The following is a 27,098-nucleotide window of genomic DNA, read 5'->3' as shown; positions in this document are numbered from 1 at the left end:
GACAGTGCGTGTGCTTGGCCGGACGCACTCTTTGAAAGGAGGGAGTAGTGTAACGACCCTGGGTTTATAAGCGCGGAAATCGACTCTGCCGTTTGAGCATGCTTTTGCGGAACAGTCGATACCGCGCCGGACCTCGGGCTAGAAGGTCGAGGGTTTGAGACCTGCTCCCTGCTGTTTCATTACAATATTTAAGAGAACCGATAAAACCCTTGCACAATTTCTGGCGAATAGTGCAATAACAAACGTTCTCCTTTCCAGACCAGAGTGGTACAGCGCTCCCTGCGTTGTAAGTCACGTCAACCAGGCTACAAGTTAGAAGCGAAGCCTCTTTTTTTTTCAGATCTCATTAATGATGATATAGTGCAAATTAATACCGAGCAGAAATAGCTGTCTTCTCTCGCTACCCTCTCCCTCGCCCAAATCGCCCAATTCATAAAAATCAGAATAACTTCACAGACCTTCATTGTAAAGGGTTTAAACACTGTTTCCCATGTATGTTCAATGAACCATAAACAATTAATGAACATGCACCTGTGGAACGGTCATTAAGACATTAACAGCTTACAGATGGTAGGCAATTAAGGTTACAGTTATGAAAACAGCAATAGGCTGAGAGAGGCTGGACTGAGGGCTTGTAGGCCTGTTGTTAGGCAGGTCCTCACCAGACATCACTGGCAACAACGTCGCCTATGGGCACAAACCCACCGTCGCTGGAACAGACAGGACTGGCAAAAAGTGCTCTTCACTGACGAGTTGCGGTTTTGTCTCACCAGGGGTGATAGTCGGATTAGTGTTTATCGTCGAATGAATGAGCGTTACACCAAGGCCTGTACTCTGGAGCGGGATTGATTTGGAGCCAGAGGGCCTGTCATCGTCTGGGGCAGTGTGTCACAGCATCATCAGACTGAGCTTGTTGTCATTGCAGGCAATCTCAATGCTGTGCTTTACAGGGAAGACATCCTCCTCCCTCATATGGTACCCTTCCTGGAGGCTCATCCTGACATGACCCTCCAGCATGACAATGCCACCAGCCATACTGCTTGTTCTGTGTGTGACTTCCTGCAACACAGGAATGTCAGTGTTCTGACATGGCCAGCGAGGAGCCCGGATCTCAATCCCATTGAGCACGCCTGGGACCTTCTGGATCGGAGCGTGAGGGCTAGGGCCATTCCCTCCAGAAATGTCCGGGAACTTGCAGGTGCCTTGGTGGAAGAATGGGGTAACATCTCACAGCAAGAACTGGCAAATCTGGTGCAATCCACGAGGAGGAGATGCACTGCAGTACTTAATGCAACTTACCAACACTAGATACTGACTGTTATTTTTGATTTTGACCTCCCCTTTGTTCAGTGACACATTATTCCATTTCTGTTAGTCACATGTCTGTGGAACTTGTTCAGTTTATGTCTCAGTTGTTGAATCTTGTTATGTTCATACAAATATTTACACATGTTAAGTTTTCTGAAAATAAATGCAGTTGACAGTGAGAGGACGTTTCTTTTTTTGCTGAGTGTAGTTCCATTTTGGTCCAAAACACTTGACTTAGATGTCATCTAAACTGGACTGGATGAATATGAAGTTGTTAAAACATAACTTTTTTCTCAGAAACTTTTTTCAGGATAATTTCAAAACATATTTTGAACAGTGTCTTATCCTTTGCCAACCTGAGTGAGACAGAGCTCTCTTGCTGATAGTTGTGTGTTCTTTGGCCAAAACAGATTACTTGACAACTCTCTGTGGTAATCTATTGGTGGTGTCCTAAATGGCACCCTACTCTTTATATAGTGCACTAGTTTTGACCAGGGCCTATAGGGCTCTGGTCAAAAGTAGTGCACTAAATAGATAGCGTGCCATTTGGGACATAACAGTCTCTCCTGCTGAGATAGACATCTGTTCTTACTAATACATACACCAATCACAAACTTGCTTAGAGACAGCTACTGTAGCTATCACGTACAGTGGTCATTGATTCAAAAAGTCTATGTAACTTCCCTTAATCATTGATCTATAGGACAGTCAATCTTTTCCCGTATAATGTTTTAAGGTTAGAGTACAGTAGATAACTCTAACTGGGTATTGATTGACTGTTGCCTCTGTATGTAGTTTGGTATTTGGGATGCTTTCAGCCTTCTACAGTTAGGAATGAGGTAGAGGTATAAGGTACAATTCTACGTGTCCTGAATGAAACCCTATTCCCTATGGTGCACTACGTTGAATAGAGAGTCCTATTGGCCCTGGTGAATGAAGAACCCTATGGGCTCTGCTCAAAAGTAGTGAACTGTATAGACTGCAGCTCCACTACACCTCAATAGTAAACTCCAATGGGATGAGGTTTGAAGACAGTTGGTCCAATCATTATACAGAGAGAGCCACAATTCCTCCTCCAATCACCTCAACCATCACTCATGGCTTCCAGGGTCAGGCACTCATCTCTGTCACCGTTCCTCCTATCAGCTGCACCGTTCCTCCTATCAGCTGCTAGACTCAATGATAGCTCCTCCAATCACATGCTTCCATCTGTGACAGGCCTGCTCTTTACTCCTGATAACAGAGCCCTTGTTCTGTTTGTTAATTAGCTACCAAACCACATACACACACACACACATCTCCAGACTACTGCTGCATGAAAGTTAGTGTTGACATACACTACCTTTCAAAAGTTTGAGGTCACTTAGATATGTCCTTGTTTTTGAGGGGAAAAAAACATGTTGTCCCCATTAAAATAACAGCAAATTGATCAGAAGTACAGTGTAGACATTGTTAATGTTGTAAATGACTTTTGTAGCCGAAAACGGCAGATTTTTATGGAATATCTACATAGGCGTACAGAGGCCCATTATCAGCGACCATCACTCCTGTGTTCCAATGGCACGTTGTGTTAGCTATTCCAAGTTTATCATTTTAAAAGGTTAATTGATCATTAGAAAACCCTTTTGCAAGTATGTTAGCACAGCTGAAAACTGGCCTTCAGACTAGTTGAGTATCTGGAGCATCAGCATTTGTAGGTTCGATTACAGGCTCAAAATGGCCAGAAACAAATAACTTTCTTCTGGAACTCATCAGTCTATTCTTGTTTTAAGAAATGAAGGGTATTCCATGTGAGAAATTGGCAAGAAACTGAAGATATGGTACAGCGCTGTGTACTACTCCCTTCACAGAACAGCGCAAACTGACTCTAACCAGAATAGAAATAGGAGTGGGAGGCCCCGGTGCACAACTGAGCAAGAGGACAAGTACATTGGAGTGTCTAGTTTGAGAAACAGGACTCCTCACAAGTCCTCAACTGGCAGCTTCATTAAATAGTACCTGCAAAACACCAGTCTCAATGTCAACAGTGAAGAGGCGACTCCGGGATGCTGGCCTTTTAGGCAGAGTTCCTCTGTCCAGTGCCCTTCTTAATCTTTTCTCTTTATTGGCCAGTCTGAGATATGGCATTCTCTTTGCAACTCTGCCTAGAAGGCCAGCATCCCGGAGTCGTCCTTTCACTGTTGATGTTGAGACTGGGGTTTGGCATGTACTATTTAATGAAGCTGTCAGTTAAGGACTTGTGAGGCGTCTTTTTCCAAAACTAGACACCCTAATGTACTTGTAATCTTGCTCAGTTGTGCACTTTGGCCTCCCACTCCTATTTCTATTCTGGTTAGGGCCAGTTTGCGCTGTTCTGTGAGGGGAGTAGTACAAAGCTTTGGAAATTTCTCGCACGGAATAGCCTTCATTTCTCAGAACAAGAATAGACTGATGAGTTTCAGAAGAAAGGTATTTGTTTCTGGCCATTTTGAGCCTGTAATCAAACCAACAAACGCTGATGCTCCAGATACTCAACTAGTCTGAAGAAGGCATTTTCTAAATCCTGTTCTTTGTTTTGTGATGATGATGATGATGATGCAATTCGGCCCATTGGTTGATGTTACAGTTAGGCTATTGTACTTCAGTGTATTATCAACTAATTGGATCCAAAGTCTTATTCTAAACTAATCTATTGGGATTGGTCATTGTTAATGCATTATCTCTAGAGGGGGTGTTCAATTAAATTCCATTACTGAAAAGGATCCGTCCCACATGGCACCCTATTCCCTATATAGTGCACTAATTTTGACCAGAACGATGTGGTCCTTGATCAAAAGTAGTGCACTAAATAGGTGATAGGGTACCATTCGGGACGGATCTGGCACCTGGTTCTATCTCTACTTAGAGATTAGAACCCACCACAGTTTGTTAATCAGTTGGGGAGGATTTGTCAATGGGAATATAATACCTCTGTGTCCCAAATGACATCCTATTCCCTATGTAGTGCACTACGTTTGACCAGAGCCCCCCACTGATCAAAAGTAGTGTTCTACATAGGAAATAGGGTGCCATTTGGGATTATATAACATGGTCCAGGAGCAGCTACTGTAGTCTACCATGCAGGTTTTTATTCTCCTAAATCCTCTCAGGCTAGGCCTCCACCACCGGTTTGGTAAGCACTGCAGGTTTTCTAATCCTGAGTTCCAAATGGCACCCTATTCCCCTACATAATGCACTACTTTTGACCAGAGCCCTATGCCACTATATAGGGAATAGGGTGCAATTTGGGACATATCTTGTATGTCTCCCCTTTAGGCTGAGCAGAGGAAGGTCACATGGGAAAGATTACTTTAATGTGAGGGGGAGATTGCTTTCTGCTTGGTTGAGCTGAATCAACATGCCATCAGTGGTAATAACAACTAATCAGGAAACGTTTAACAGACCAAACCTGTCGCCTACACTGAGAACTCTGATACTATTTTAATGTTGTATAATGATAATGAATATTTGTACTATGTGATTTTATGTAAGTAAGCCTTGTCCAAGCCAGAAAGGCCCATAGGGCAGGAGCCTATCTCCTGTTTCTGTAGCTCAAGGCAGCTTGCTGGACAGGACGCTAGTCAATTGCAAGGCATGTGATTGTATGAGAGAGTCCAGTCTGTATGAGAGAGGGTGATATTCTCAGACACTTACCAGCATGTTCAGGACCCATGTGACTTCTTGGAGTTCTGCTGTTCTTTATATATATATAAAATATATGCACACAAAATATATATATATATATATATATATATATATATATATATATATATATATATATATATATTTTGTGTGCATATATTTTTGGTGTATATATGGTGGTATGGTGTATATATATATATACACCATACCAGTCATCCAACAGACTCCCATTCAGAGTGACACACAGAAGCATCCCGGGGCAACACCCTGCTCAAGGGTACATTGACAGATCTCCCACCAGGCCAAAAAACGTAAACCGAACCCTCCGTAAACCGAACCCTTATTTTTTTTAAATTTTGATCTTTGACCATCATTCTATCTCCTGCACAGCAACTCCACTCCCACTTGTCTCCAATTCCACATCCCAACCCTCAGCTTCCCTCAGCCCATCCCACCTATCTCCAATTCCACATCCCAACCCTCAGCTTCCCTCAGCCCATCCCACCTATCTCCAATTCCACATCCCAACCCTCAGCTTCCCTCAGCCCATCCCACCTATCTCTAAAGGTCACCCTCTTTGGATGTCTATGCAACATATATCTTTCAACTATGCTGTGATGTTTAATGTACAATTTCAATCTATCTAATCTAATAGAATCCACATATTGTGAGTTGAAGATAAATAATTTTACTAACAGTATTAGTATATTAGTAATTGACTAACCCGGTCTCTCCAGATCTCCTAACAGTACAATTTCTAGGGTCAATTTTAGATCAATGCTATGCATTTTCAGCCATTCCTGAACTTGAGACCAGAAACAGGCTACCTGATGGCAATACCAAAATTAATGGTCTAATGATTCTGTATCCTCACAACAAAATCTGCAGAGCTTCGATGATTTTATGCCCCAAACATTCAACATTTTGTTGGTGACAAGAATTCTATATAATAATTTTAGCGTAAAAGCACAAAGTCTTGAATCTCGCGTTGTTTTATATTTCAACTCATACAGATGAATACCATGGAATCGGTACATCAAAAATCTCTTCCCAGCTATTTTAAAATCTGTATGGCACAGTTGTCAACATCCTGGTTCTCAAATGAAACTGGTATACTTTCTTAGTTATGCTATTTATATTCGTCCACCAGTTTTGATCCTTTATATTGGGCAGACAGACTAGTTACCTACCTCCTACCACTGCCACCTGCCTCCTCCATTTTTGGGGTAATGCTATAATCAATTAGTTGTACTCTTGGATTGAGCAGACCTTCCCATACAATTCTGATAACTCAATGAAGGAAATAACTCGACCATTCCAATTTAGAATATCATTTAAGAACAAAATACCATTTTCAAATATCTTTCCCATAAATACAGGCATTTTATCAACCAGCACATTTGAGTTCACCATAATATTTGTTAGAATATTGGTTCTATCTTTTCAGGGGGATGAAATTGAAATTATAGCCAGCTCTGCAATGCTTGTTTGAAAAAGAGAGATACTTTGAAAAAAGTATCATTTTCAATTAATCGAAATGAGACATGGCGATCTGCACAAAGGCAAAAGGCAATTTTTAAACAATGGATGAGTTTTTCTTAGTAATCTACTTTAGAACCATTTAGGGTTCAAGTAAAACATTTTAATAATTGAAGCTTTTAGCGAGAGGATTAGTGCTTTTATATTTAATAATCTCAACCCACACAATTCATATTCATTATATAGATAGGAACACTTTATTTTGTCTGGTTTAGCATCCCAGATAAAGCTAAATATTTTTTGCTCATGTGATTTGAAAAACGAATCATCAGGAGTAGGCAGCGTCATAAGTAAGTGAGTAAACTGAGATCTGACTAAGGAGTTAATCAGGGCAATTTTTCCATAAATAGACAGGTATTTACCTCTCCATGGTTGCAGGATCTTGTCTATTTTTTCTATTGAAATTCAATATGGAGAGCTTATTCATATATTTTGTGACATGAATACCAAGAATGTCTACTTCACCATCAGCCCATTTTATAGGTAAACCACAGAGTAATGTAAAAGTTGTATTTTTGAAAGATCCAATACGTAATCTTGTACATTTATCATAATTAGGTTTTAGTCCAGAGAGTACAGAAAAGTTACCAACATTTTACATTTAAAGGTATCCAAAACAATACGGGGATGCGCTGAACCTATATTATACCTAAAAATGCAGTTATAAATTATTTTGTCTTAGTTAAAAAGACAGTAAACTGTAAACTTTGATTACATTTCCAGTGTCCACATGGGAAAACTATAAGAGTTATGTGAATGACAATTAGATGGTGATCCGATCGCATTCTGTCTCTTTCTAATTCTATTTCTAATGTGTCCATAATATTTGTGATTTCCTTGAGGGCACGGTGATGATAGTTTGTAGAGTGATTACCTTTACGGTCCATTGAGGTACTTAACACTGTGTTATAGTCTCCTAACATAATGATATGATCATTGTCAATAAATCGGTATAAATGTTTTCGAAGAAGTGTGGATCATCCTGATTTGGACCATATAGATTAATGAGCCAAATTTCTTTTTCGTCCACTTTCATATTCAAAAAGATCCACCTTCCTTGAGAATGATTCCTGACTATTTGCACATTCAGATCGACATTTTTGTTAATTAATATCATCACATCTTTTGAGTTCCTTTGTCCATGACAGAAAACTATTTCACCACCCCATTCCCTTTTCCACGCAACTTCATCTAAGGATGTAGAGTGAGTTTCCTGTAAACAGTATATGTTATATTCCTTTTCTTTCAGCCACGTAAAGACTGATCTTCTTTTTTTATAGTCTGCTAAACTGTTACAATTATAACTGGGTATACTTATATAACTAGATACTATTCTCAGTCTAAATTGACCATAATTAGTGCTTGTAAAGTTGCTTCCATCGGAGATATTATGACGGTCACAATTAGAGCTTTCAAATGTCTGATATTTAGAATTCAAGAAATAGGTTCTAGCAATATTTGTTTTATTCCCTTGCCTGTTTGCCTGTGAGCCAATACCACAGATGTTAGAAAAATTGATACAAGATATTATGTGTGTAGTAAATCTGAGTAGGTATGATATTGGATGTGATTTAGTGAGAGTGTGTACGATGTCTAAATAAGAGTAAGAAGACAATGTATGCTGTCCAAATAAATAATAACTCTGCCAATTTGCATGGTTGAGTGTCTATGTGTGTAACATGTAGTGCTTATAGCCTTAATATTCATGATGATAATTGTAATCCATATCATATCAACATAATAGTTGCATCATAATTACCTTTAAGGTCATTGAAAAACACATCCCAGTTTTCCACAGCAATTGACGTTTCACATGATCATGAAAGCGACCTTACATTACTCTAGAGACGGCTTCACTACAGTACAATAGGTTATTATTCCCCAATGCCTCTATTCTGATATTGTTGCTTGTTGTAAACCTTGCTTGTTGTAAACATATATAAACTTGTAGACAAATACATAATAAAGAGACAAACAAGAAACATATTAAATTATAAAACTTGTCTCGACAATAGAGAGAGTGAGAGAAGAGAAAAGAAAAGAGAGAAGGGGAGAGTGAGAGAAGAGAGCGAGATCAGGTGTGTGTGAGTATGTATAAGTCCGTATGTCATTGTTAGTTTTTTTAACCTGGATAACACTCGCCAGTCCAGCTTCCCTGCCCCATCCACCGCTGCCCCCTGGACACTGATCTCTTAGCTGTTGTCTCACCTGCTGTTTTAGCTAGCTTTCCCAACTCAACACCTGTGATTACTGTATGCCTCGCTGTATGTCTCTCTCAAGTGTCAATATGCCTTGTATACTGTTGTTCAGGTTAGTTATCATTGTTTTAGTTCACAATGGAGCCCCTAGTTCCACTCTTCATACCCCTGATAACTCCTTTGTCCCACCTCCCACACATGCGGTGACCTCACCCATTACAACCAGCATGTCCAGAGATACAACCTCTCTCATCATCACCCAGTGCCTGGGCTTACCTCCGCTGTACCCTCACCCCACCATACCCCTGTCTGCGCATTATGCCCTGAATATATTCTACCATGTCCAGAAACCTGCTCCTCTTATTCTCTGTCCCCAACGCTCTAGGCGACCAGTTTTGATAGCCTTTAGCCGCACTCTCATACTACTCCTTCTCTGTTCCGCGGGTGATGGGGAGGTAAACCCAGGCCCTGCATGTCCCCAGGCACCCTCATTTGTTGACTTCTGTGATCGAAAAAGCCTTGGTTTCATGCATGTCAACATCAGAAGCCTCCTCCCTAAGTTTGTTTTACTCACTGCTCTAGCACACTCTGCTAACCCTGATGTCCTTGCTGTGTCTGAATCCTGGCTCAGGAAGGCCACCAAAAATTCAGAGATTTCCATGCCCAACTATAACATCTTCCATCAAGATAGAACTGCCAAAGGGGGAGGAGTTGCAGTCTACTGCAGAGATAGCCTGCAAAGTAATGTCATACTTTCCAGGTCCATACCCAAACAGTTCGAACTACTAATTTTGAAAATTACTCTCTCCAGAAATAAGTCTCTCACTGTTGCCGCCTGCTACCGACCTGCCTCAGCTCCCAGCTGTGCCCTGGACACCATTTGTGAATTGATCGCCCCCCATCTAGCTTCAGAGTTTGTTCTGTTAGGTGACCTAAACTGGGATATGCTTAACACCCCGGCAGTCCTACAATCTAAGCTAGATGCCCTCAATCTCACACAAATCATCAAGGAACCCACCAGGTACAACCCTAACTCTGTAAACAAGGGCACCCTCATAGACGTCATCCTGACCAACTGGCCCTCCAAATACACCTCCGCTGTCTTCAACCAGGATCTCAGCGATCACTGCCTCATTGCCTGCATCCGCTACGGAGCCGCAGTCAAACGACCACCCCTCATCACTGTCAAACGCTCCCTAAAACACTTCTGTGAGCAGGCCTTACTAATCGACCTGGCCCGGGTATCCTGGAAGGACATTGACCTCATCCCGTCAGTTGAGGATGCCTGGTCATTCTTTAAAAGTAACTTCCTCACCATTTTAGATAAGCATGCTCCGTTCAAAAAATGCAGAACTAAGAACAGATACAGCCCTTGGTTCACCCCAGACCTGACTGCCCTCGACCAGCACAAAAACATCCTGTGGCGGACTGCAATAGCATCGAATAGTCCCCGTGATATGTAACTGTTCAGGGAAGTCCGGAACCAATACACGCAGTCAGTCAGGAAAGCTAAGGCCAGCTTCTTCAGGCAGAAGTTTGCATCCTGTAGCTCCAACTCCAAAAAGTTCTGGGACACTGTGAAGTCAATGGAGAACAAGAGCACCTCCTCCCAGCTGCCCACTGCACTGAGGCTAGGTAACACGGTCACCACCGATAAATCCATGATTATCGAAAACTTCAATAAGCATTTCTCAACGGCTGGCCATGCCTTCCGCCTGGCTACTTCAACCTCGGCCAACAGCCCCGCCCCCCCCCGCTGCTCCTCGCCCAAGCCTCTCCAGGTTCTCCTTTACCCAAATCCAGATAGCAGATGTTCTGAAAGAGCTGCAAAACCTGGACCCGTACAAATCAGCTGGGCTTGACAATCTGGACCCTCTATTTCTGAAACTATCCGCCACCATTGTCGCAACCCCTATTACCAGCCTGTTCAACCTCTCTTTCATATTGTCTGAGATCCCCAAGGATTGGAAAGCTGCCGCAGTCATCCCCCTCTTCAAAGGGGGAGACACCCTGGACCCAAACTGTTACAGACCTATATCCATCCTGCCCTGCCTATCTAAGGTCTTCAAAAGCCAAGTCAACAAACAGGTCACTGACCATCTCGAATCCCACTGTACCTTCTCCGCTGTGCAATCTGGTTTCCGAGCCGGTCACGGGTGCACCTCAGCCACACTCAAGGTACTAAACGATATCATAACCGCCATCGATAAAAGACAGTACTGTGCAGCCGTCTTCATCGACCTTGCCAAGGCTTTCGACTCTGTCAATCACCATATTCTTATCGGCAGACTCAGTAGCCTCGGTTTTTCGGATGACTGCCTTGCCTGGTTCACCAATTACTTTGCAGACAGAGTTCAGTGTGTCAAATCGGAGGGCATGCTGTCCGGTCCTCTGGCAGTCTCTATGGGGGTGCCACAGGGTTCAATTCTCGGGCCGACTCTTTTCTCTGTATACATCAATGATGTTGCTCTTGCTGCGGGCGATTCCCTGATCCACCTCTACGCAGACGACACCATTCTATATACTTTCGGCCCGTCATTGGACACTGTGCTATCTAACCTCCAAACAAGCTTCAATGCCATACAACACTCCTTCCGTGGCCTCCGACTGCTCTTAAACGCTAGTAAAACCAAATGCATGCTTTTCAACCGATCGCTGCCTGCACCCGCATGCCCGCCTAGCATCACCACCCTGGATGGTTCCGACCTAGAATATGTGGACATCTATAAGTACCTAGGTGTCTGGCTAGACTGCAAACTCTCCTTCCAGACTCATATCAAACATCTCCAATCGAAAATCAAATCAAGAGTCGGCTTTCTATTCCGCAACAAAGCCTCCTTCACTCATGTCGCCAAGCTTACCCTAGTAAAACTGACTATCCTACCGATCCTCGACTTCGGCGATGTCATCTACAAAATGGCTTCCAACACTCTACTCAGCAAACTGGATGCAGTCTATCACAGTGCCATCCGTTTTGTCACTAAAGCACCTTATACCACCCACCACTGCGACTTGTATGCGCTAGTCGGCTGGCCCTCGCTACATATTCGTCGCCAGACCCACTGGCTCCAGGTCATCTACAAGTCCATGCTAGGTAAAGCTCCGCCTTATCTCAGCTCACTGGTCACGATGGCAACACCCATCCGTAGCGCGCGCTCCAGCAGGTGTATCTCACTGATCATCCCTAAAGCCAACACCTCATTTGGCCGCCTTTCGTTCCAGTACTCTGCTGCCTGTGACTGGAACGAATTGCAAAAATCGCTGAAGTTGGAGACTTTTATCTCCCTCACCAACTTCAAACATCAGCTATCTGAGCAGCTAACCGATCGCTGCAGCTGTACATAGTCTATTGGTAAATAGCCCACCCATTTTCACCTACCTCATCCCCATACTGTTTTTATTTATTTATTTTTCTGCTCTTTTGCACACCAATATCTCTACCTGTACATGACCATCTGATCATTTATCACTCCAGTGTTAATCTGCAAAATTGTAATTATTCGCCTACCTCATGCCTTTTGCACACATTGTATATAGACTCCCCCTTTGTTTTCTACTGTGTTATTGACTTGTTAATTGTTTACTCCATGTGTAACTCTGTGTTGTCTGCTCATACTGCTATGCTTTATCTTGGCCAGGTCGCAGTTGCAAATGAGAACTTGTTCTCAACTAGCCTACCTGGTTAAATAAAGGTGAAATAAAAATAAAAAAAATGTGTAAGTGAGCATGTAATTGAGTACTTGTGTTTATATCCACTTCATAGTGTTCAGATATTTTTACAGTTCCCATACTTTCTTTTTGTCGTAACCTGAAGTCCCTGTAGAATTTAGTACAGCCATGGTGATATGGAGCTGTCTCGGAATAGCTGTCCATCTATAAAGAGTTTGTCCACAATGAGAAAGGCACGCTTACCCTTCTCCCTCTGTTGCCTTTGTACCGGATACAGTCTCTTACGAAGTTAGTTCATCTCCCTTGGAAATTGGTCATTGAGACCGAATTTGGTCCCTTTAAGCTCCCTTCCCCTGCTTTTGATCAGCTCCTTTTGTTGGTAGTGTTCAAATTTTGCAATGATCGGTCAGGGACACTTGGTCTTGTCGCTCCGAGCTCCAAGTCTGTGTACTCGGTGGAAAGCCACCTTGTTTACAGTCTCTATAGGAAGTTTCAAGGCAGATTGCATGATTTCTCTGATCTCGCCCTCTGGATTATTGGATGCGTCCTCAGGAATCCCAGGTAAAAATAGATTTTCACGCATGCTATGACTTTCTATGTCTAGTAGCGACTCCTTCTGCACCCTGTTTTCCCTGAGTAGACAATCCATGTTGGAATCGTGGATTTTTACCTTGGCTGTGGGTGCCTTGTTCTCTCATTGGAGCGTGAGAATTTAACTCTGGTTAAACTCCAAACTCCCCCTCAGCCCTGCTACCTCCTCACACAACCTTTCCAGTGTTGCATGGATTCCAGCCAGAGCACTAGCCTCTACTTTAATGGCAAGTAAAATCATCCATGTCTGTAGATTAATCTGTTTTTCTTTTTTTTGTCGGTTTAAAGTTGTTTTGCGAGGTAGTCGGATCTTTCCACGATGGACTATGTTGTTCCTCCATAGCGTAAAGCTGTTGGTACTCGTCGATTTCCCTCAGGATCTCCTTAGTATCCAGGTTGGCTCTTTACTGCAACCAGTTGTTTTATGAAAAGATAACAAATCTCAGTTCTGCTGTACTTTGTGTTCTTTGTATGTGTCCTAAATGGAACCCTATTCCCTAGTTAGTGCACTACTTTTGGTCAGGGCCCATGTGTCTTCTGGTGTTCCCTTGGGCTCTTCTGGACTGGTGTTGCCCCTGGCACTGACCTAGGCTCGATGCCTTTTGGGTGCAACATGGCTCTGGAACTTGGTACAGCGACTACCTCACCAACCATCTGTTCTCCCAGTTGGAGGCTGCCAGGCCAGCAGGTGGCCTCTTTTCAAGGTCCCAACTGTACCATGATCTATTTAAACCAATGTTCTGTAGAAAGAAACTGACCCCATATTGATGCTTTAAGTATGAACTGTACTGTGATCTACAAACCAATGCACTGTAGAAACTGACCCAATATTTATGTTTTTAGTTAGAGACTCCCCATAGTATAATTAGACTATTTCCTTAATTCTGACTATATGGTTTGAGTTAGACTTGGACATGATCTTCCTAGAGTAAATTATATGATATTAATTCAAGCTATGGTATATCCTATTATGCATTATTATGTATTAAGATGAGAGCAATTTAGGTTGGCTTTAATCATTCTAAATTGACAAAGCTACTCTTTAAAGTGCTGTGTAACCTATGTGGATTATTGTATACCAGTCAAAAATACCAATTACCAATGGTAATAACTTCTGGAGAGGCAGAGCACAGCCTATGGTTGAGTCTCAAATGGCACCCTATTCCCTTAAAAGTGCACTACTTGTGATCAGAACCGTAAGGGCCCTGGTCAAAGTAGTTCAATATAAAGGCAATAGGTTGGTATTTGGGACACACCCTTCTATGAAAGGCTGCTACACTCTTAGAAAAAAACGGTTCCAAAGGGTTCTTCGGCTGTCCCCATAGGGAACTAATAGCAGAGGACCGATAAAAGACTGAGAACAGCAGTAGAGGCTCTCACAGAGGCACAAAGGACCACAACACTGGGAAGGAGGGAAATAGGGAGAGAGAGATGGGAGGGAGAGATGGGAGGAAGCGAGTGAGCAGGGTGATTTGTGTCTTCGACAGACGAGGGAGAGGGCCGGACCAACAGTCTAGATCAACCATCTGCATCCACTCCTTTTGACACCCCTCTCTTCTCCATCTTGTTCTATCCCTCCCTCCCTCCCTCCATCCTTGTGTCCTGGGCTGGCTTCGGTAACCTCTGTGCCCCCAGTGACCAAGAGCAGGGTCCCTGGACACAACCCGGCCCCATCCCTAATACCATATGGCTTCACCCTGCTCTAAGCATTGTGCCCAGATCATGAATGGCCATTTAAAATGAATTGTCAAATACAATACTCTACCAAAATAAGTAAGCTGCCTTCACTGCCGAAAAGTTATTTTAATTTAGTTCTATGAACGTTATAGGAGGATGTAATGTCTATTCATAATGAAACACCCTAAATCCTCTAGTTACTAGTTTCATTGTTGTGTTTTTCTTTTACTCAGCATTGCCCAGTACTCTGTTCCTGTCAGAAGAGAGAGAGAGAGAGAGAGAGTGTGTCCGTGTCAAGGATAATGTGCTTTACTGTGTTGTTTTAAAGCATATCTATGTGTTTGCTTTGTTGCAGGGATTTTAATTGTTTATGCATAGACTTAAGCTAACCAGCAAGAAGACAACAAGGGCACATCAGTGTTTGTATCCAGTCCCTCTACAGGGGTACTCTGTATCACCATAATATATAGTGACAGGCAGCTAGAGGTGGCCTGAGGTAGACCCACTGTCCAGTGCTTGCTAGCTAGTACTCAAACTACACATACAACCTGTTGTGCTCTCTACATCTCCCTCTCATAAACACACACATGCACACACACACACATCCTGCAAACAGCCAGGCTAGTACATAACACAGCATGCTGCAACAGCCAGGCTAGTGCAAGCAGCCAGGCTAGTGCAAGCAGCCAGGCTAGTGCATAACACAGCATGCTGCAACAGCCAGGCTAGTGCAAGCAGCCAGGCTAGTACATAACACAGCATGCTGCAACAGCCAGGCTAGTGCAAACAGCCAGGCTAGTACATAACACAGCATGCTGCAACAGCCAGGCTAGTGCAATCAGCCAGGCTAGTACATAACACAGCATGCTGCAACAGCCAGGCTAGTGTAGTGCAAGCAGCCAGGCTAGTGCAAGCAGCCAGGCTAGTGCAAGCAGCCAGGCTAGTGCATAACACAGCATGCTGCAGACACATCCTGACCAAGGCTGGGACTCAATCAAAGGTGCATTGTAGAGAAGGTCATTTCTGCTTGAACCGACATCTACAGGGTTTACCATGATGGCTTGTGGTAGTGCGAGAACTCTCCTCTGGTTGAATCCCGGGGTTGCTGTTTTCTTAGATACATAGACCCAGCATGCCACCCACACCCACCTGTGAGCTGAGAGACCAGTCCCTCTTGTGGATCACACCAGTGGGAAATTGATTGACTAGAGACATGCTCCAATAGAGAGCACAGATCAGCCCACTAACTAAAACCCAATGTGCTATCTGCACAGCCAGGCTATTGTGGGTGACATACATTATGCTATTTTACTGTCGGCCAGCCAGGTGCTGTGTTGCTGGGCCCAGACAGGCAGAGTATACCATATGAGTGAGTGAGTGAGTGAGTGAGTGAGTGTGTGACACAGAGAGAGAGAGCATACAATATAAAGCTCTTAAGCCATCACCCAAATAACGTTAACACCACAGGAGAGGAATTTCACCTCAATACTTTATTGAATAATAATAGTAATAATCATCAACATCGTAATGAAAAAAGGAAACAAAATTGCATTTTAACATGAAAAACAAAGTCACATTGTTTTCATCTTCAAGTGTTCCCCAACAACAATATTAGACACATCGAGTTGCATACAGATGTAGGATCTTAATTTGAGCCAGTTTGCTACAACAGGAAAATAATCCTGCAGCAACAGGAAATGTGGATTATTATGTGGATTATAATTAATGGACATTTTGTAAGGGTTGATACATTTTTCAAAAGGGAAGACATTCATTCTGAAATTTCAAAGTGTAAATTACAAACTTCAGAAGCCTTTTTAAACCTCAAATACACTACAAGTTTTAAATGTCCAGCATGGCGGTTAAGTGCCACGTGCCAGGTCACAATTGTAAATGAGAACTTGTTCTCAACTTGCCTACCTGGTTAAATAAAGGTGAAATAAATAAATAAATAAATAAGTCCCCACACTAGGGTGATCAAAGTAAGATCCTACATCTGTACACACATATGAGGTGGCTTTATAAAAGTAACTCTGGTCTCTCCATTTCAACTGAGTTTTATCACAATGACATTGTCAGTCAGTGCCAGGTAACCATGGAAACCTGGGGTAAGGGTTGAGTTGGCAGCAACGGTGAGAGGAGACTAAAGGGTACAGGTCTTATGAGAGGGTTGGCAACAGGTAAGTGTCTAAATCAAAGCACTGATCATTCAGACAGTTCTTTATTGATGTTTTGTTCAGTATTTTGTTTAAGTATTTTCCTTTCATATAAATAGGAGTGCTATGTAGCCTTGAAAAGAAGCAGAGGCCTCAATTATATGCAGTGCTGTGGGTTAAGACATAGCTACAATGAGGGTAAGGACCGGACGGAGGTGCTTGTGTGGGGACGCCTGTCTGTGATCTGACCACTACAATGTCTTCCATTGTGCATCAATTCACCGTCTGTTGTCGCATTGATGAGGCCTCGCCATTGATTCCATTGATTATGCATTTGCTATACACACAGCAGCCATTACAAAATTATGTTGATGTTTTCGTGAAAATCAATCATCCGCCCATTTCACAACATGCTCAGAGGAAGTGAGACAAGCACAAACTGAAACACTTCCCTCTAACAGAAAGCTAGGGTTGTGTCCCAAATATTACTCTATTCCCTATATAGTCTATAGGGCTCTGGTTAAAAGTAGTGCACTATATAGGGAATAGGGTACCATTTGGGATGCGACCCTACGTACCCAGCCTCCTGACCCACCACCCATCACAATGATGCCAATTATACCACCAGATCTGCCGTGTCTGAACAGTGTTGTGTCAAAAGCTGTGTCTGAAATCGCAGTGTTGACATCTTTGAACACTAAGACATAGCGGTGGAGAAATGGGAGAAACTATGTTATCATTGTTTACGTGATTTCACATTCTTCGAGATGTTAAAGACAAACGTTCATCAAAATAAAATGAGAATACAGGTACTGTAGATTCTCTATCTCTGTCATTCAATAACATAACATCCACAATGACAATAACACTTCAAATGTGCAGTTATAATCATAACAGTCATCATGACTTGAATTACCCCTTGAATTACATACTAATACTGTTTGACATCAGATCTTCTCCCACGACTAGGGATGAACTGATTACATTTTTTAAGTTAAGGAAATAACATTTAATTGAAAACACATTTACGGCATTAAAACAAAAGCTAATCAAAACAAAAAAGCAAACGTAAAACAAAACAAAAAATGCTAGTCTATCTGGCATGCTCACCACCACAGTAACAAGATATGACCTATTTTTTTTGTTTTTCCTGTCGTCAGTTTATTTTGTCACACAGCAACATATTTAAGCTGCACAATTTTCTACTTCTTTTAAAGGGATATTTCAAACCATTATGTCATTTTGTCATTTTAACTATCCCTTTAAGTCTGCACTTAGACTGTTATAGGTGTGCCATTGAAATTCTACTCCAACACAGCAGAAAAACACACTGAGAAAACAAGTTCACCAGAACTCACAGAGCAATGGTGACTTAAACAGCTTTCGCCTGATATTCCCGCCAAACCACAGTCTCCCACTATGCCAAACTAGGGCCTGAGATCCATTTGAAATATCCTGGATGGTTTAGGTGCAATAGTCTTTGCTTGAGTCCTACCCATGTAGTTCATAGAATAGGGTCCAACAGTCTTTTGTTTTATTCCTGGTTGACTTTCCATATTTAGTCCATTTGTAGTGAAGGAGAATCTCTTGACCAACGGGGTTGCAAAGAATATTCTGTCGGCCAATCAGTAGTTTCATCCAACAGTCAAACCGAGTTCCAGGGTTCTGCTGAGGTGTTTGATTGGACAGGTAGAGTCACAGTTCCTGTTGAGTAGCATATGATTGGTTGGAAACAGAGAAACAGGTCTGGTATAGGCATACGATTGGATAAACAGGGATCCAGCTCAAGGTTTTGTTTGGGTGGGTGGAGGTAAAGAGATAAAGGGGTAATCTGCTTAAGGTGAAGGTGAGGGTGGACTCAAGGTTGATGGATGTCACATTACAATAACATGCTAATAATAAATATACCATCTGCAGGGCCTATGTCTCTCTCTATATCTCCATGGACTACATGTACTTTACAGTAAGAAATACTCTTGTTCACATGGACTACAGCGTAGTCCCATAGCTGTAACCTGTATGGGCCACATCTTAACTTGAGATCCATACACATAACTGAAATCTTCATGCCTATCTCCCACTGACATCAATGGAATGATGATTTCCAACAAAACTGCCAGTTACATGTAGCGTGTACATGTTTTAACGTTATGATGCCTAAAAGGTCACACACATAGACATGCAACATTTTACGATTTCCCTGAAAGATGCAATAATATAACATAAGAGGAGAACAGGACTTGACTAGGAGACTCCTGGTGTAAGCAAAATCCTCCCAATACTATGACCCACGTGCAATCCCTATCACCCCTATAGACAGGATAGCATACAACACACGGTATAGATAGAGGCCACAGAGCCCCATTACTAAGGCTGTGTCTGTGACTGACTGTTGGCCAACAAACACCACCATTCTATCTGCTCCTCTCTCCACAATGTGGTTGAACATCCAATCAAATGGCAACAGGCGGGGGAACAACAGCCGAGTGTGTGGAAAGCGAGACGGGGATCAGGGAGAGGAGGAGAAAGGAGGAGCGGGTAAGAGGAGGGGGATAGGGTTCATTGCTGTCAACACACTAGAGGCCTTGAGTGCTGGACAGTGGCCAGTGTCGTACTGAATGCACAACAACGTCCACAACAATAGGAGTGACCGGCGGTCTTCCAAGATGGCCGTCGACCAAGGTTCCTGAAACAGAGACGGTGGTCCCCAGCAATGAGACATCCTTGCCAACCTCGCCCAGCTCTAGTCTCCCACTTCTTAGATAGAAATACAAGGCCCCTGGGCAGGCAGGCAGGAACCACTGGACTGGACTGCCTCCAACACCAATAAACCTCGGTCTGAGCTGAAGGAGTGAACATGAGGTTTGTCCATTGGTCTTGGGGGACCTCCAAGTTGTTATAAGGAGTGTGTCATGAATTGGAAGGCTGAGCGGAGGGCCAACGCAGAGGGAAGGATGGAAGTGCAAGACCAAATCTCTCTCAGATTTTGAACCTTTTGGCATTTACTTATTCCCCCTTGCTCTATTTGATTGGATGGGAGGATTAATCGTGGATTACCACGGTGTGTGTGTCTGCTTGAGTGTGTGTGTACGTACTGTATGCACGTGTCAAGGGGTGGATCTAGCGTGAGGGTTTGTCAGTCAGAGAGTGGAGTGTAAATCCATAGATAGGTGTGTGTGAGGGGGTATTCCAGTACAGTATGCTCAGCCCACATAACATAAGTGTGTAAATGTATTTTGCCTGGCATGGGGGAGGGGGAGGGGACGGTTAGGGTGGCACAGCACAGTACTGCCATATACTGTTCCTGAATGCCACCCACCACCCGTCTGGGCGAAAGAGGAGCATTGAGCGCCGAGGTTCCAGACCCTGAAACATGTCTTCTAGGTCTAGGACAGTAGACCAGTTGCCTTGGTTCAACAAACCCATAGCAACCCATTGCAACCTATAGCACTCTCATCCAGAATCAGAGTGAAGAGAGACTGAGAGGCTGTTATGTTGCTTTAGCATCAACAGAAATACAATTGGTTTCGCAGCAAGACCTGTCTGCATAGAAGGCGATAGAAGAACGTCCTCACCCTCTCATACCGGGAGTAACTATCTTTGTGATCCTACTGTATGGGTGCATCCCAAAATAGCGCCCTATTCCCTACATAGTGCACTAATAGACCAGGGGCCTATGGGTCTTATGAGCGCTATGGGCCATTTGGGACAATTCCCATGTCTCACCTTAGGTGTGTTTCTACATTCTACACACCTCGTTTTCATATTGTAGCTATTGTAGTTTTGCTCATTAGCAGGCTAACAGTCTGCCATGGCCAGAAGGGAATGAGAGGATCCAAAGCCTCTCGCGCTCTCTGTTCATATTTCAAATCAGATTTTTTTAATGCCTTGGCAACCATGATAAATATATTTTTATGAGCACAGCTTGCACACAGAAAAAATCCCGCCCTCTGGCCCTGAGGTACATCTGTGGTCTATTCCTGACAGACACAAACACACATTAGAGCACATGTGACTTAGATCAAAACGTGTGAACCAGAAATTCCAAGGTTTCATTAAAAACATTTTATAAAGAGGAGAACAACAAGACCTATGGGTCCTGGCCAAAAGTAGTGCACTATAAACAGAATAAGGAGCCATTTGGGACACAGATGTAATCCCTAGAATGAGACAGCGAGGCTAACAGCAATAACAGCAGCATTTAACCACAACTACACACATCTTGCCATTCAAGGCCAGCCTTGCACTGGGACTAAGGACCACCTTCAGCTACCTCTACCCTTTTACAGGGCACGTGAGACTCATATCTACACCCCTCCTCTCTCCCTCTCATACATTGTTTCAGGGGACTCCCGGCGCAGGAGACTAGGTATTTAAGTGTGTGTGTGTGTGTGTGTGTGTGTGTGTGTGTGTGTGTGTGTGTGTGTGTGTGTGTGTGTGTGTGTGTGTGTGTGTGTGTGTGTGTGTGTAAATTCCAGGCAAGCCTGGATTAGCCAGTGATTGAACCTCTAGGCCTGTAAAGTAGCCTAGAGGGGGACAGAGGTGGATGGAGGGTATGGGGCCAGAGTAAGACTGGAGGAGTGGTGGAGGAGGAGGTGGGAGGGTGTAGTCTCATTAATGCCACAGTAGCAGCGCTGACCCGGCTCTGAATGTGGTTGTAATAGTGAATGCCTTTTTTTCTGACAAAAAAAACTGTTCCATGCAAACGGATGTTGCTATCACATTCAGACAGGGATTATTGGCTGTGGTAGAGGTGGGAGGTGGGAGGAGAGAGAGTGGAGGGAGGAAAGCGAGGAGAGGGGAGAGGAGAGAGTGAAGGGAGGAGAGAGAGAGAGGAGAGTGAGGAGAGGGGAGAGAGCATAGGGAAGATGGAAGGGGAGATAGGGCAAAGGAGAGAGGAGAAAGGAGAGAGGGGGAGAGGGGATAGGAGAGGAGAGGGGATAGGAGAGGAGAGAGAGGGGAGAAGTGAGGGAAGAGACGGGAGAGAGGAGAGGGAAGAGGGGAAAGAGGAGAGAGGGGAGGAGAGAGAGAGGAGAGGGGAGAGAGGAGATAGAGGAAATGGGAGGGAGGAGATAGGGGAGAGAAGAGAGGGGAGAAAGAGGAGGGGAGAGAGAGTGGAGAGGGGAGAAAGAGGGGAGAGTGGGGAGAGGGAAGGGAGGAGAGTGGGGAGAGACTGGAGGGGGGAACAGCTGAGATGACTGTTTCTGTTTCTGTTCCCCCAGCTCACTGAGACACAAGAGGTGAGAATGGGGTCACAAAGGACAGGTGGACCAAATGGTTCCACCATTCAAGTAAAATCAGGTGAGTATAACATAACACAAAAGGGCTTGTGCTAACAACACAAGCACTCAACCCTATTGATGACACATGCAAATTTCTGATCTAGTCTTAGGGGGACAAGTTTCCCCATTGTCTTAATGTGGATGGCTCACTGATGGTTAATGGCAGGGTCTCGGGATGTACCATTAGACGGGGGGGATGGAGGGGGGGGGCAGTCCCTTATCCCTGTGTTACATTCTTGGAGGTAGGTGGCTGGAGCGGGTGGGAAATGTTTGGCAGAGAGGTGGGCGGGGCTGGGGGGGGGAGGAGGACAGGGGGATGGGGATTGGGGGGGTTGTACCCCACTACCCCTCCTCTCACCGGTCCAGCACGCGGCTGTAGTCCTGTGGGCTGCAGCCCCCTTCACTCTTCAGCTCAGCGAACACCTGGGTGAAGAAGTGCGGGTCGGCGTTGATGCGCAACATCTTGGCGCTGGTGGCGTCGATGATGGCTAGGCAGCGGTCCCAGAAGGCCTCCTTGCCAGCCTCCACCAGAAAAGGTTTCAGTGGGTAGGATATCTCATTGCCCATGTAGGAATAGGACAGGTAGAGACAGGTGAGTAGTGTGGCCTGAAGCTCGTGCTCTGACGCCACCAGGTCTCCATCCACCACATCACGACACAGCATGTAGACAAACACCACGTTGGCCGGAGTCACGAAGGCCTGATCCTGCCAGCCCTGGAGGAGCAGAGAGCGGTCCACCGCCCGCAGCCACAGCACCGGGTCCGCAGGGGAGAGGTGCTTCAGCCGGTAGCAGCGGCCACACAGGAACTCACCCAGGCACCGGAGAAGTTCACTGGTGGACGCCTGGACAATGATGCGCTTGGGGGATGAGGTGGCCGTTCCTTGGTGGGGCACCTTCTTGACAGAGGACAGCTGCTGGGGCTTCATGCCCATGCCATAGCTGTAGTGCCCCTGGCCGAAGCCTATCCCCAGACCCAGTCCCGTTGGCCCGTCGTAGCTTGAGAGGTTGGCACACGACAGAGACTTCTTGACATTCTCGCGGTTGAGGTGCAACACCGGATCCTTCTGGTAGATGTTGTTGTTGTTGAGGGGGTCTCCAAGTGACCCCGGACCCCCAGGACATTTCTTAGAGCCCCCTCGTTTCTTGGTGGAGGCGACAAGGCGTTTCCAGGTGAGGGCTGGGAGAAAGATTGACTGTCCCCGTTTCAGGCCACTGGCGCGGTCTTTCTGAGTGTTGAGCGAACGGCTGCTCAGGCTCGGGTAGTGGTTGAGTGAGCCAGGCCGCGTGTCATAGTAGCTGTTCTTCCTGAATGCAGGGGAAAGGGATAATACTGTGCCCATTGTGAGTCAGTGCTGTAAAGAATATTACACTGGCTTTGAATTTGGACAGGGGCGAGGCACAGTTCTCTCCTGTTTTAGCTATTACAAGTCAGGCAGTGAATACTGGACGGAGAAGCGATATGAAGAGATGACTGAGGAAGACATTTATAAAGCTTAGTTGAGCTTTGTTACTTTTCAGTTGATGCTGACACTATTCAAACACATCCAGTATCTGCAACACATAAGAACAGGCAAACGCATGATTTTGAGAATAAACAAGGTAATACTTTAACATTTAAAATAATACATTTGTAATAACGTATAATAATGTAATGTAAAAAAAAAAAAAAATCCCGTTAAGCAGCGACGCTACATTATTCCCACATGCATATCAAGACAAAGCTCTGGTCCAGGACGTTAGTGCGTGTTCTTCTACTAACATCTACGAACGCAAACTAACGCCCTGGACCAGAGCTAGTACAGACAATTAATTCCCTAGCCTAGTGTGAGGACTGTTCCTCATGCGCCTGTCTCTTTAGTCACTAGACTGACTCAGACAGCCTGTACATGCAGCAATAATTGTCGAATCAATGCAACATATTGTAACCTAGGCTACTGCAGTGGGATAAATCAATAACTATTATTTTTTTCACAAAACACAATGATATTCTAGGACAGGTTACAACAACATGCCACAGTGCGCACTATAACAAGAGCATAAAGCCGCAAACCCCAACCTCAGACAATAACATCACACAATGAATGAATCCCCACAAACACAGAAAATAATTAACAGGATAATGTAACATTTATAAAATACCTGCATGTAACTACAAAGAGGTTGTATAATAATCAATATGAAGAGAATAGAGGTGCTCACCAATTTATTATCGGATGTCCACTGTCGCCTATCCGTCGCATTCAGTGATTTACAGAACTGCACAACAAAGCGCAACAAATGAACTGCCTGTGTGGAAGTAGCCTACCATTGACAACAGTTCAAATACGAGTAGAAATGATCGATTCAGTTTAAGAAGCGCTTCTGAACAATTTGTTATTGAGCGGAGAGCCGCGTAGAAGCCGTCTCGGCCAAGTCGGGTGCAGGTGTCCGGCGCCGCGTAATAGCTGCAGACAATAAATCCAAAAGGCCGCTCCGTTATGAGAAAAAGTGAATAAATGATTATGTCATTCGCGTCTCCATCTCAGAGGGAGTGCTGTGCAAACTTTCACTCTGATATCGGACCTTACTATCCTTTTGATTAATTCCATCTTCGCAGTCATCCTCGCGATCAAATTTTCAGTATTTATAGCCTACAGAACTTTATGTAAATACAAAGTCCTTCACCTTCAAAATCCAGACAGTTCTCTATGCGTCTCTGGCTATTCTGTTCAACGTGGAACGAGCGGAGGGACAGGGATAGCATACTATGCTTCTAGGCTGCCCGGTGAAGAGGGACAGGGTACCGGGGAAGCGATTCTCCTTGTCAACCCTTCAAATCGGTCCCCGTAAACCACTGAGCGCACAGAGTTGAGCGAGGCGGATAATCAAATCGTTTACTGACTCCTCCTAGCAGGGGTGCGTGTACTGCTCAGCTGCCTGACGCGCGCACAAACACACTCACTCACTGATGGCAATGTGTTGTTCGACACTACATTGCTAGATCACAAGACTATCCTCATCGCATTCGAGTGATGTTGTAAATTATTAGAAACTGTGGCTGTAGATTACGATATTTTGCTTGTTTTATCATGTGTTTGGGAGTGGTATAACGGGTAAGTGGCTTCAGTGTGTCTCTCATAGTTTTCCAGCTAAGCTACCTGCAGGCATGGTCTACAATAGATATTACATGTCTCATACCCAGTAGGTGACCGTGGTCTATAACATATAGTTACAGTATGGTGAAACTCTAGCACAAGGTTCCTTCCTAACTGGTGGCCCGCAGGTGATTATACCCCCCCCCCCCCCCCCCCCAAGTTTCTATGCAAACAAAACTCAAATAAATATTTGTATTTTTATTCATGTACATAAAATAATAGAAAAACACCAGAAAATCAGTTCCAAGTGATTTTAATTCAGGAAATCTGTTGAATAATGGTTGAGGGAATGATTTATTTCAGCTTTGATTTATTTCATCACATTCCCAGTGGGTCACAAGTGTACATACACTCATTTAGTATTTGTGACGCACTAGGAGGAGTGGGTGGGGAGTCAGGCGCAGGAGGCAAAAGGTACGGAATAATGTTTTTATTCTGGCACAGAGAAGATCATACACGCCAAATACCGGGCGCACATAAACGATTGGCCCAAAACTAGGACCCAACTAGTGCGGAGGAAAAAACACAATGTAACACACCACCACACAATAAACACAGAGGAAAATAAGCCGGCAAAAAGAGCAGGCGGGCCTTACCGGCTTACATAGCCCAACTAAAAACCTAAACAAGAAACTGGTGTAACCAATAAGACAAAACCAACAGAAAAGGGAAAAGGGATCGGTGGCAGCTAGTAGACCTGTGACAACGACCGCCGCCCAAACAGGAAGAGGAGCCACCTTCGGTAGGAGTCGTGACAGTATTTGGTAGTATTGCCTTTAGAATGGTTTAACTTGGGTCAAAAGTTTCGGGTAACCAGAAGCTTCCCACAATAAGTTGGGTGAATTTTGGCCCATTCCTCCTGACAGAGCTGGTGTAACTGAGTAAGGTTTGTAGGCCTCCTTGCTCGCACTCTGATTTTCAGTTCTGCCCACAAATTTTATATGGGGTTGAGGTCACGGCTTTGTGATGGCCACTCCAATACCTTGACTTTGTTGTCGTTAAGCCATTTTGCCACAACTTTGGAAGTATGCTTGGGGTCATTGTCCATTTGGAAGACCCATTTGCGACCAAGCTTCAACTTCCTGATGTTGCTTCAATATATCCACATAATTACCCTCTCTCATGATGCCATCTATTTTGTGAAGTGCACCAGTCCCTACTGCAGCAAAGCACCCCCACAACATGATGCTGCCACCCCTGTGCTTCACTGTTGGTATGGTGTTCTTCGGCTTGCAAGCATCCTCCTCTTTCCTCCAAACATAACAATATTCATTATGTCCAAAAAGTTATATTTTTGTTTCATCAGACCAGAGGACATTTCTCCAAAAAGTACAATCTTTATCCCCATGTGCAGTTGCAAACCTTAGTCTGGCTTTTCTATGGAGGTTTTTGAGCAGTGGCTTCTTCCTTGAGAGCGGGCCTTCAGGTTATGTCAATATAGGACTCATTTTACTGGGGATATAGACACTTTTGTACCTGCTTCCGCCAGCATCTTCCCAAGGTCCTTTGCTGTTGTTCTGGGATTGATTTGCACATTCTCCCAATCTTCTTCTGGATCCTCCAAATGCTCTCTAGCAAACTTCAGACGGGCCTGGACATGTACTGACTTAAGCAGGGGGACACGGCTGGCACTGCAGGATTTGAGTCCCTGGCGGCGTAGTGTGTTACTGATGGTAGGCTTTGTTACTTTGGTCCCAGCTCTCTGCAGGTCATTCACTAGGTCCCCCCGTGTGGTTCTGGGATTTTTGCTCACCGTTCTTGTGATCATTTTGACCACACGGGGTGAGATCTTGCCATGGAGCCCCAGATCGAGGGAGATTATCAGTGGTCTTGTATGTCTTCCATTTCATAATAATTGCTCCCACAGTTGATTTCTTCAAACC

At 44.2% G+C, this 27,098-nt stretch overlaps 1 protein-coding gene across 1 annotated transcript; it reads right to left on the bottom strand.

The window, feature by feature from the left end:
* Positions 1–21,432: 21,432 nt before the first annotated feature.
* On the bottom strand, positions 21,433–24,928 carry LOC110488094 (cyclin-dependent kinase 5 activator 1-like). The gene is made up of 2 exons (XM_021560104.3): positions 24,281–24,928; positions 21,433–23,632 (listed from the first exon to the last, which is right to left on the bottom strand). The coding sequence occupies exon 2, from the start codon at positions 23,419–23,421 to the stop codon at positions 22,435–22,437; it is 987 nt and encodes a 328-aa protein (XP_021415779.1). The 5' UTR covers positions 23,422–23,632; positions 24,281–24,928; the 3' UTR covers positions 21,433–22,434.
* Between the last annotated feature and the right edge of the window lie 2,170 nt (positions 24,929–27,098).

This window comes from Oncorhynchus mykiss, chromosome 30 (genome assembly GCF_057628025.1).
Source record: "Oncorhynchus mykiss isolate SJ-2025 chromosome 30, ASM5762802v1, whole genome shotgun sequence".
Taxonomy (NCBI): Eukaryota; Metazoa; Chordata; class Actinopteri; order Salmoniformes; family Salmonidae; genus Oncorhynchus; species Oncorhynchus mykiss.
Note: the sequence above shows the minus strand (reverse complement) of the source record. Positions and strands in the feature narration are given on the sequence as shown.

Coding starts and splice junctions, on each gene's coding strand:
- LOC110488094 (XM_021560104.3), bottom strand. CDS start 23,421: ATGGGCACAGTATTATCCCTTTCCCCTGCATTCAGGAAGAACAGCTAC.